The 12,594-nt window shown below is 39.4% G+C and overlaps 1 protein-coding gene across 1 annotated transcript in view; it reads right to left on the reverse strand.

Annotated features, from left to right (window-relative positions):
• Positions 1-12,594, reverse strand: part of CACHD1 (cache domain containing 1) — a 114,506-nt gene that overhangs the window by 30,439 nt on the left and 71,473 nt on the right. The window contains exons 5-7 of the mRNA XM_075097367.1: positions 6,432-6,558; positions 4,107-4,251; positions 2,214-2,430 (exon numbers count right to left, since the gene is read on the reverse strand). Of these exons, the coding sequence (XP_074953468.1) occupies positions 2,214-2,430; positions 4,107-4,251; positions 6,432-6,558 (489 nt within the window). The remainder of the gene's footprint in view (positions 1-2,213; positions 2,431-4,106; positions 4,252-6,431; positions 6,559-12,594) is intronic.

Raw genomic sequence — 12,594 nt, forward strand, 5'->3', positions numbered from 1 at the left:
TACAGTTTAAGGAAAACTGTTAATGTGTTTCCTAGGCTATAGCATAGCTATTATATACTGCAGCCAGGCATGATGCTGCAGTCTAAAAGCTTTGCTAGCAGGAGTAACATAAGTCAGTCCTAAGTCTGCACTAGGGCCCAGTGCAAAACAGGGCCTCTTATCATTCAATAGCTGATCATCCTACGCTATTTGATATATTACACTTCTGAGAGCTGTAAAAGGCCCTTATAATCGGTGTACCATTACTACACCTATCTATAGCGTGTGTATATAACATATACATATGCTGCAGTTTATATATATACACACACACACACAGAGGCACAGACACCCCCTACCTATTTAACTGGAGTGTTTTCAGGGAATGATGGTACTTGGTGGCAGAAAATTTTCTTACACTTTGGGATGAGGGTCTGCTGAGCAGGACTGCAATAGGAGCCGGCATAAGGCAGGAAATTCAGACGTGTTTAATGGCACAATTTTTCCATCTCGTACCAGTACTTCCCTTCTAACTTTTCCAGTGCAAATTTGGGAGCAAGGCTGTATCTCAATAGCTTCCCCGACACACCCAGACATTGTTCTCCGGGAACAGGATGTTAGAAAATTAACAGTGAAATGAATGATTTTTTTTTTCTAGGTTTATTTTTCTTTTTTAAAAAGATGAAAAGATTATTTACAAGAAAATGAGACATGTTTTATAAACATCCTCTTCTCAAACCTATTGTGTCTCACCCTATGAATTCTGAAATCTGCTATATATACATTAGGTCTTCAAAATCTTTCACACTTAGAGAAAAACGAAATCCAAAGCCTTTCTTTCAACTTTCTGTACTTGTGCCACAAAATAATTGTTTGGTATGAAACCTAAAAAAACTATGTGTTTTCACATTAATGAACAATATACCAAAACATTCTAATCCTAATCTAAAAACAGTGCCAAACATCAAAAGATATGTGGAAGGATGCTGTAAGATTCTACAGCTGATGTTCTTCGAATAACTACTGATGATTAATGCATATTATCCTGGCCAGCTTCAGCAGTGCCAGATTTTTTTTTTTTCTTTTCCCCTAGAAAGTTGCATCCCTTTCATCATTTTGCTAGAGGATGATAAAAACCTGCCCCTGACAACCTTATACTTCTGCTAAGCAGTGTACAGTCAGATAAAAGTTTCACTGTATCTATGGCCTAAGGTTCAGAAGTTGGCTGAACCTTTAATAGCAAAAGCACCATTTTATAAACCAGAGGAGTCACATGAAGTAGAAGCACGTTTCCTTAGTCTTTCCAAAGCACTTTCATTCCTGGACTTTTCTTTTTCACCTTCTTCTGTGCTGAACGAGTGCCCTTCAGGACAATGAAGAATTTGCACTCATTGGAGCAGGCACAGGACCAAGCTATGAGATCTGCATTACATAGATTGACTAAACTGACAGAGATCGGTCTTGCTTTCTCCACCCTGCCACAGCACTGGCAATGTTACTCAACTTCAACAAGCACTCAGAGCACAGCTTCAAGAATTTGCTCTCCACGGCTTCCTGGCAAGCAAACATGCCACTCAATTTCACATTCATCTTTTCCACATCTTTCACCACATCCTCATTACAAAAAACACACACAAAAACCCCCAGTCTTGGGAACTGGAAGTAGAAAGCCCATAATGCTTACACCAAAATTCAGGAGGATATTCTTAGATGAAGGAAAATTTAGCCAGGCCAACCTCACATTCCATAAAGTATCACCCATAATTGGTATTCTCAAAAAACCCTTTCCCCTGAGAAGCACGGACAACTTCCATAGGATTCCAGTTAGGTGGATTACCCACTGCAGTTTTAGCAGCTGAAACTTACTGGTTTAGCAGTAAGTCAATGAACCTGCAGTAAAAGCAATTTTCATTAAAAGGACCTCCACACACACGTTTGGAAAAATAATTCAGCTATTGGGCAGTTCAATCTTGCAGTTTCATATTATAGTTCAAAAGAAAGGAAAGTCAGCAAGTGAAATAAATTAAAAAGGAACGGCCACATTAATCAGTCGCTCATGCAGATTCCAGATCAAGTAAATGCTAGTTAATAAAAACATATGTTCCCCCACCTCCTTTTTTTTTTTTAATATTCAGGACACTGCACTCCTCTGGCCTCTGTCAAAGTGAGAATTTCAAATAAGAAAACAATTGCAAGCCTCAGAAATAATCAGGATTGCACAACAAGAGACTTACTTCCTTGCAGTTTTGTGCCATTGTTTGTATTGCGTATCAACTGGAAAGCCTTTTGAAATCCCACTGCATGCTGTGTAGGGCTGTCAGATGACTTTATACTGCTAACGAAGGTGGACATCTTCCTTTTTGTCTCACTAGTGGCAGGAGACAGAAATGTCTTATAGCACTGATCCAGTGAGCAGGTTCTTACTGTGTCTGCCACGGTTAACACAGAGATCTTGAAAGAGAAGAAACTATATTGGATTACCTTACCATTTATAATTCTTTACGCACCAATATAGAAAACACAATGATAAGCCAACTGAAGAGATTCTGTGGATTTAAAATTTGATTGTTAAAAAATAAGTGCTTGAGGCATAAATCCATCAAACTTCAAAAGGATTAGACTTATGGTGATTTCAAGAAAAAGAGACTTCAGCCTTTGTTTCTCAGACGAAGTCAGCTTCTCTCTGCTCGTACATAATAGTTAATACACTGTTCTAGGCAGAAGCCTAAGTGAACTAGACATAACTGAAAACAAAATCAGCAGAGAGCATTTTCAGGAAAGCCTTGAGTGCCTATAGAAAAGCAGAGTGCATACAGAAAAGAAGAAAAAAAACCCAAAACAAAACAAACAACGCCCTCTAAGAACTTTTCACAGGCAAAGCATTATGTTGTTTTAATGTTTCCATCAAAGCAAGACAAATCTACCATCAATTTTTATCCTGTAAGTAAGTTAAGGCATGTAGTGGTAACACTTGCATTAATTGACACATAATGTACCAGCCTCATTAAATGAATGGCATACTTTATTATAGATTACAACTGATGCAAGACAGTCATAGACTGAAGCAGTAATTATATGCCCGTATAACAGGTTTCATAACCACTGAGCTACTGACCAAGTAATACGTCTTAAATGTTTTTTCTTCATTATAGGCCTATATTAAGACAAATACTTTTGACATTAAATATAAATACTATTCATTCTGCTAAACTATAAGCATTATTATATTGTATTAAAACTCTCTACAAAGCACAGAAGTTAGAAGTGGTTTTCCTGTACTATTAATACGAAGACTTAAGGCAAAGATTATCATCAGCTGTCCTTCAATTTGATTTAACCGAAACTCCCTTCCTATTAAAAACAACAACAACAAAAAAAATCAAACCCAGGTAGAAAGAACAATCAACATTCTACTAACAGAGAACTGCTAAAAGTAAAGACCAAACTGGGGACTGCTTGTGGTCCTACAGAAGCACCTTCTGGGCCCCTGGTTGTAATCTGTGCTTAAAAAATATATGGGTTAAGTGACTTTCTCATTGTCAGGTGGAGTATCTGTGGCAGAGCAAGAAATAAAATCCAGATTTCTTAGCCCTTTGCTTCAGCCTTTCCTTGCTGGTATCATAGTTGTCTGGGAATCTTCCAAACACTAATTATGTTTTAGCTCACCCCAATATAGAAGTAGAATAAATAATTTCCATTTTCACAAGCAAAAAAGAGACTCAGAGGTAAAAATGTTCAAAAGGTAAAGTTGTTCAAAGCAACCTAGAACTTCAGAAGTTGTCAGGCTCAGAACATGGTCAGCAGTGTGATACAGTGCGCAATTAGGAGAACCATCACCTAAGGTCTCTGCCAAGCTGAAAAAGCCTTTAAACATTACTCGGAAACAAGATTTTGCTTTAGATCAGTGGTTTCCACTTTTTTTCAGCCTGTGGATCCCCAAATGTTTCCCCTGCAGTAATACAGGCTTCGAAAAGTGAGTTCAAGTCTTCATCACCCATTAGAGGGAGACCACAGATCCCCATAAGTCCACGGACCACAAGTTAAAAACACGGTTTTGGACGAAAACTTAAAACATTGTACATGGTTAAAACCAATGAAAATATGCTTGTTGTTTGGAGAAAACTTACCTTATCGTGTTCATCTATAGAGCTCAGAATAACCTGAGCCGCATCTTTGGCAATCTGCAGCTGTGTCTCTGTGACTGAAGCCCCATGGTCCACAATGACAACGATATGCTTCGACTGAGGTCGAACAGTAGAAACATAGACAGGCCTGAAGGAGCACAAAACCCAAACCACTGTCATGGGTCATCTTTTAATTTCCACTAAAACATTTACAAGTGAAAATAGTTGAGAATTAAAATCAAAAACACTACATAAAGAAACAATTACAACAGGGATTTTTGCCTTTATGAAAACTTCTACGAGGAAAGGCCAGCTGAGAATCTGAACACACAGAAAAGGCCCCCACTTTTACTCTGATTCTTTTTAATACAAATCAGGTGTTGGATCCTTCTTCCTCTGTCACAGCAACTCCTATCAGCTAGGACTAAACAATCTTGCTGATGCAGCAGCAGTGTTTGGGATTACCGTTTGCAGCAGCTCACATCAAGTTTTGGATTAAGTGTTGACAAGCAAGAAATGCCTCATGATAAATGCTGGGTGCCGGCAACCTTACTCCCATGTGAAAGTAAGTGCAATAGTGAATATTTGCTTGTTGCATGACAAGTAAAAACCTGTGGAGCTGTGCAGGGTGGCTGGTTTATTATAATAAAGGAAGGCTTCTGGCCAAGGAAGGGTTTTCTCTTGGTGCTCTGGAATACATTTCACACGGGTCATGCTCCACATCCCCTTGCGTCTGCAGAGTTTTAAACCCCACGGCCAATCTGAGTTAACTCTAGTGATGGCTCTTGGTGCTGCCATGTGTTTGTTTGTGCTAACATCAAAAAAACTATTTTCAGTGAAGCAGTGCTCAGATCCAGTTTGGTATTGTGAGAGATGTGTGAAAGATTTCACAGGTTTTCATGCCAAGGTTTCAACATGGACCAAATTAGGAAGATCTTCTGCAAGGAGGAAGAATTTAAAAAAAGACAGGACCTTCTTCCCTCTTTAGTCCAGACCCAAAACCAGTTAAGAGTCAAGTGTGAGTTTTGGGATCTAAATTTTTGTTATATCAAAGGCAGCCACAGAAATCTTATTAAGAGTAAAGGAAATGCAGAAGATTTTAGACAAGGCACTGCAATAAACAACTGGCACAAATTAGTTCTTAATTGTAAAACAGCCTGCAGCTCTACACTGGTATTAATACCTACAACTTAAATAGGGCCTTTGATCTTCAAAGAGCTTAAGTAATAACTAATTAATTCATCCAAACTACCCTCTGAAGTAAATATTAGCAAAAAGATATCCCTTATTCAGCCATGGAGAGACTGCAACCAAGACTAAGTGATTTGGATGAAATCACCCGTGGTTTTAGTGTCAAAATTCTGATCAAGACTGGGGTACCCCCAGCTCCCACGTCTTCAGACTACACCTTTCCAAGACCACAGAAGACTTAATCAAGCCCAGATGCTTCATGCTTTGATGACACATAGAAGATAACATCTGTAAACATTTGACTGCTCAACACTGACAGTTCACCAAAACACTTCTTAGTCTCTGTACACTCAGCTCTATATAGAAACATACCTGGCTGTGCTGATACTTCCTCTGCATAGATTGATTAACTGGTACAATCAGCTCATACGTGACCAGAGATACTAAAGCCACCGCACTTTCTTAGAAGACTCCACCCTTGAGACTTTACCAGTCCCAGAGTATTAACAACAAAAGCTAGGGGAAAAAATACTGCACTGCAACTGCTTTTGCTTCATGCCTACAGAACAGGAATATTCCCCTGTGCAGGAAAACCTTGTCACCATTTGATTCTTTTTTCCACAGGTTTTTTTTTTTCAGTAGAAACAGAAAGTTTCCACTATTGCTGCTTCCCAACTATCCAAAATGTGCCGCTTGAACCTTAGGTGGATGTTGGAAAAATGCTCCTACCTATGCCCTTTCCAGTCCCTCATCCTTCTACCCATCTCCCCAAAGTGATCCAGCTGCTAAATCAGCAGAACACATGTTCACTACTTTATTAACAGGGGTCGAGTATGAGTCGAATGCAAGACAAGTTTTGCCTATGGGCTGACCTACAATTTACCAGTTACTGCTATTTACAGCTTATTTGATTTGGGAGAGGTGAGGAACCTGTATGTAATTTTATTTTAAATCTAAGTTTCTTAAAAAGTGAAAACTCGCACTTTAAAAAACAAACCTAAGAAAACCCAAGGGACCCCGTTAAAGTTACTCATGAATGATGTCGCCTTAGCAAAGCGTAATGCTGAAATGAAACCAGTGCTCAAGGAATCCAATTTTAGTGCTTTGCCCACTAGATTGTAAGGAGACAAATCATACCTGCTGCGGTGTTCATAGCTGCCTTTGCACCGGAACTTGTGGGCTGGGAAAACGGTAAAAATGCCTTCTTCTGAGCTGAAATACTGCCATTTAATTCCTGGGTTAGACTTCAGATTATCAGCAAGAACTGAAGGTTGGAGAGGAAAAAAATCAAAACCGAAGTACAGTTATAAAGAGAGGTCAAACTTGGAGGTATGTTTATTCAAAGCGTCTCTCGTATGTGCTTGGAGAAGAATAATGAAGGTCCCAATACCACTACAAGCAGCTCTATCTGAGGATTGATAGATTTTCACTTCTGATTTGCAAACAGTTGAAGTTTTTTTGAAACTTAACACTGGACTTGATGGATTTTGTTTAATATGTGATAACAATTCCTGAATCTCTGAATTAAAACTGCAACCCAAGAAGCCAAGGCAGGAGCAAGGAAGGAAGAGATTAAAGCAATTATATATAGTAAGTATGTTCATACATACATTTATATGTAATGATAAACATATTGTCCACATAGTTCTCAAAGAAAAAACCCCAATGTTAAAAAAAACATGCAGTCTTTATACTGAAATAACTCCAAAATATTAAGTAGGTTTGCCGCTTATAGCTCTGTAACCCAATCTGTGAACATTACCTATTCTGACATCTGTTTAAAAATGTCTACATGAACATTTAGCAAAATGTGGGTCGAGAAAAAAAACTCACTGTACAGAAATAGTTGAAAAGGTTAAAAAAAAAAAAGGGAGAATTTTTCATCTTCGTTCATCGTGCTGTCCTGTTTGTGTAAAGGTAGATAGGTACAGCTCCCATCTTTGGGACTCAAGAATTTACCCCAGTTTCTCACTATCCCTGGGCCATTTTTAACAAGGCTGTGGGCCTCATGTATTGCTTGTTAGGAGAAATAGCCACTTTTCAGGGAAAACACAGCATTTTTCCTCAAAGGGTTATGCTGTGGCCACACAAAAGTGCTACCTGGTGGGTGGCATCTCCATGCTGGTTCCACCCATCCTCACTGTGAGCATCTCCATCAGGCTCCCATTTACAAGATCATAACATTCAGAAAGAATGATGATAGCAGTTCTTAGCAGCTATATTGCAACTTTCCTCCAAGTCTCTCAGAAACATCTCTGTGGCACGTGATTATGAGTTATTCATTGCATGGGCAAAAAGTGAAGAACAAAGAAGGTAAATGACATGTTCCCAAGTCTTGTAGTCAAGTAGGAACTGAGCTCAGAATATAACCACAGGGTACAGATCTCAAACCCTCCTGTAGTTTATAGGCCACATTAATTCTCTTGAAAATGTGCTTACTTTCCTAGTAAAATCATCTTTAAGGAAGCACTACTTAACACTAACAATGAAGTCTTTCAAAAGCTATAGCTTAGCAATATTAACAAAACTGACTACATTAGTAAAAACACAAACCACCACGAAAACCAGCAACCAAATAAAGCAGCTACCCCAGGGCTGAGACTGTCTGCACTAATAACCTACAAAGATATTTAATACATCAAGCTAAACCAATGGAGTGCACGGCTATTGCAGAAATCCCGAGCACTCAGAGCCCAGGTGGGGACAATAGCGTTTGAATCACCCAAGGCAGATGCAGCATTGGGATTTCTGCCTCATAGTGCAGTGGAAACCTCAACTGCTCTCCCTGGAAGCCCGGCAAGATGATGGGATTGGCACTCATCCCACGCATTTGCCAGCTTTGCCACACCAGTGACTTTAGGCAGCCGTAGGCTTGCTGAGTCCCTTAAAGCAAGAGGAAAAATGCTCTCAGGGGAGAAGGAATGGAATGTCGTTAGCATGGGAGGCACACACCCTCTCATCACCACAGCAGTAACAGGATTACATTCCACTTGGGGCAAATCATCGTCTCTGCTTGCAGCAAACTGAAAATAAAACTTGAATGTTTCATTCTTTAGTCTTTACCTAACAGTTAAAATGGATCATAACAGCTTAAAATGCATTAAAAAAAAAAAAAAAAGTATTTTCTCACCAGTTCTCCTTCCATGTTCTTTGATGATAAAATTGCCAGAACTGGCAGAGGGCAGCTCTGATCTACAGTGCTTCACCTTTTGCTGAGCATTTACTTTGGGCATTTCCCTTAGGATCGACACTGAAAATAGGCCAGACAGTTTCATCTCCCAAATCTCAGTCATTATCAAATACGTCAATATTTGGGTTGGAAATCACTGAAAGGCACATTTCAAACCTTAGCCGGACATTCTACAACAAAATACCCACACAAAGTACAGTTTAAATTCTACATCCTCAACAGTTTAGCACTTTCTCGAGTTTCCCCAGACTAGCTGCGGCCACAATGTTCTCTCCACGTTCAGCTAAGCATAATTACCCTGTAAAAACCACTATCTTGGGGTCTTTTTTCCCCCCTTTTTGCCACAGTTTTTTACATTTCCACAGTGTCTAAAAGCCCCAGTGGAAGTCCTGGTTGCACCCTGCTGGGCTCTGTACAAAGATGCAGCTTTGCACGACTGTGGCTTTGAAGAACTTGGTGCCTCAATGGACAAGATGAGGAGGAAGACTGAGGAAAAAACAAGAACAAGACATGAAATGGTTGATGAGGGTTTTCCCAGCACATTAATGACTGAGCCAGGGACCAGAACTATACTCACACCTCACACTTTCTCATCCTTCTCCAGAAAAACCAATTCAACCCCAGCAAGAGTGCCAAAGCTTGTTTCTCACTCTTCCCTCTGCACAGGTAAAATCAACCTGGTGATGCTCTTGGGAGCAAGAATCTTTTTTCTTATGAGTTTTCACACTTTTGAAGAAACCTCCCATGATCTTGCAGACAGAAGTCAAACAGATTTGTGAATATTGTTTCATTCAAGTTCCCCTTAAACTTCTCTTAAGTCCTTGTTTTGCTTTTACACCTGATATGATACCAGTTTAGTAGTGCCACTTCTGATTTGTACAGAGAGCAGGCTTCTTTGGTCACGGACAATGGTTTCTGTGTAGCAGGGACACAAAGCAATATGAAATGTCAATATTGCCAAATTTAGGCAAAAGTCAGTTTTAATTAAAAACAAAATAAATCTGACACACACAGAGTTTCTAGCTTTTCTAGCTAGGAGTACCAGAAATTCTTCTCTTCATCGCCTCCAAAGCTCCCATCCTCTTTTTCTCTCTCTAAACTTGTCTGGGAAAACCCAGATTAATTTCTGAACTCATTGAGAGTTTGGCAGCCTGACCCTTCAGGGAAGGTGCAGCACCGGTGCTCACAGCCCACACAAGCTCTCTTGCGTGGCAGCATGTTGCATGGCCACAGCTGTGAGAATCCAGAAAAGTATTTGGTATCTCTTTATTAAGCTGCAAAGAGAAACCTGAGAAAAAATCCTTTAGAAGTACCAAACCCTTGGAAGAAAATAAAGAAAATCATAACTATTTAAAAATGTTTTTTTAAATCAACACTGTCTCTCAGCAGTGTATGACAACCAACATTATCCATTCTGTTGCAATACAAAAAACTTAGGAAAAGCTAATACAATTACACTTCAACACAAACAAGGCCAACAAAGTCCAGGCATGCCGCCACTACAGCTGAACTGCTGCTTCAGGTGACTGCATTGCCTCGCAGGCAGGGAGAGAGAAGAGAGTATCAAACATTTTAAATCCTTCTTTTTATGTCTAGCCACCAGGATTCATAGTTCTGGGGGTGAAGTATGGCAATTGTTTTGTATAAAGAAGATGAATTTCTGGTATTTAAGCTTTTGTTATGGGTTATAGAACTTGAACAATGTATTTTCAAATCAGACACGTGAACACTCAGTTGAAGCCTGGATGAAATAACTTGTCCAGTTTAATTTCACAAACAACATTAAAATAAAGGAGTTTATAATTAAGAGGGGTTTCTTTTCAATCATTGCTATATTAAACTTCTCACTCCCACAAGGCCAAGGTATTTATTTTCCCATGAGAGTATCTGGATTTAAAAGTGTTCATTCTCCCCACAAAACAATTATTTTTGAACCTCAAACTAACTCCTTACAGCCTCTGTGCTTCTCTCTGCTGTTCCTCCTTTTCACAAAGTTCTGCTCATGTTTTCCTTCAACTCGCACATTAGTTCAATAATGCCTTCCCCAGAGACTATGAATTTTGTCATAACTTTCTGCTCTTTTTTTTGTTCCCTTTTTCCTATGACCACAGTAGACAATCTCCCAGCAGAAAAGCCATGGCTGAAAAATACATACTTTTTAAGTGCACTTTTATTTTCCATCCACTAAACCTGTAAGAACGTCCTGCAGATATTTCCTTGTTTCTTGGTCCCTGCCAGGACACCAAGCAGATGCTCTGTTTTAACCTAACCTCACTTACCCTAACCTTTCCACTCCCTCAGTTGCTTGCCTGTACTTTGTTCTCACCTCCCTCTTCCAGGAAGGCCAGCCTCTGGTCAGGTGACAGAATCAGAAGATGCCAACAAAAAAACATACTGTAAGGTGAATTGCCTGTCTAGCTTACAGCTAAAGCCTAAATTTGACAAAATTACACCCTTGGCAGCACTAGCAGAAATGTGTGCAGGGCATCTCACTGGTACTCACTCTCTAGGTGTCTGTATGCTTGACCAAGACCTGTGGTTCCCATTTTAACTCAAAACCAACTTACTTTTCATTTTCTGGTCAGGCTCAAGTAATTTTTCTAAGTACAAGAAGGTACCCATCTCCCTGTTCTAACACAAATTACGAAGTACTTTGCATTACTGAGTATGCATAAAGATTTTGCTTTTCTAAAATGAACATTACCACTAAAGACCCAGCCTTGATATCATGCTACTTGGAGGAAGTCAAGAGTCCAAGTCTTATAAATGCAGAAATCTTAGCAGTATCCCTTAATTCCAGACCCAGACTGGAATTATATAAATGGCCAACTGGGAGCTGCCCATGAGCTGGCGTTGCCAAGTAACTCCGAAGCCTCTGTCCCCTCCACTTACAACACAGCACTATCTGACCCCAAATTCTGCTGCAGACAGAAGCTGGAAAGTATTAACATGAGGGTATTTCACATGATCATTCTCTCTAATTATAAATACCTCACAATGCAAGAAGGACTTTTAGAAAGAAAGCCCTATGTGATAGAGTTTATAAAACTTCAAAGGGAATGCGATATGATAACACTTAGCACTTCTAGATACCACGTTACATCTTCAAAGCGTAGTCAAATCATTAACTAATTAATCTTCAAAGAACAGCACAAACAGTCAGTAAAAAAAAAAAAGGAACTACTGAACATAATTGCTCATTATAAAAGAGTTCCTTACAATCCTCCTCTTTAACATTACATTTATTGAGCTGCAGACCTCATGGTTCTCACCCTGCCAAAGAAGAAAAGTTTAATTTTCTGTGCAATGCACATACTGCAGTTCCTCTCTGACAAGCACCTCCATTAAAAATAATCATCATGAAGACACTTTAGTATTCCCCAGAAACAACAGCAGAAAGGTAATGTGTTTATGTTACATGTAAAGACATTCTCTAACTCTCCAGATCTACAAATCTGATCCAGGGTTTTCTGAGTCAAACTGTATTCTGGCTCACGCATTTTCACCAGAAATAAAAGGCTCTGCAGCTCGAACCCAATTAAAATTCTGCTGATAGCATGAGCCAGGACAGAGCCCAGCTCACTCACTGGGAGCTCTTTTGACTCTGAAGGGCAAAGAAGTATAAAAACCTTTCATTTTAAGGAATGAGCCCAGCTTCTTTGATTAAAAGGATTTGGGCTGGGGGGAGAGGGCATTAGCTCATCTGCTCAAATACTTCCCAACTATTTTAACTCACCCAAACTATCAGTTTAAAGTAAAGCAGTGTAAGAAACATGACCAAGGCACTTCACATTTTAAATGATCAACGCCTCAAATAAGGCACAGACAAAATTTATTGAGCAACTTGGTACCTTCTCTGTATATAGCTGGGGAAGACCACTCTGCTAAAGCTGCCTGACTCGAATCAAGATAGTTCAGTGTTTTGAAGGATGAGAAGGAGAATGATTTACTATTTCCTTGTTTATTCAAAACGAAAAAAAAAAAACCCTAAAGGAATCTGATAACATAACACACTAGCTATGGATAAGGCCTATTCATACCAGTGAGGACAGATCTCGCAATCTAAAAAACCAGAGCCTGTGATTCCATCTGAAGAATAAAGACTTTCTC

This window comes from Phalacrocorax aristotelis, chromosome 6 (genome assembly GCF_949628215.1).
Source record: "Phalacrocorax aristotelis chromosome 6, bGulAri2.1, whole genome shotgun sequence".
In the NCBI taxonomy this organism is placed as follows: domain Eukaryota; kingdom Metazoa; phylum Chordata; class Aves; order Suliformes; family Phalacrocoracidae; genus Phalacrocorax; species Phalacrocorax aristotelis.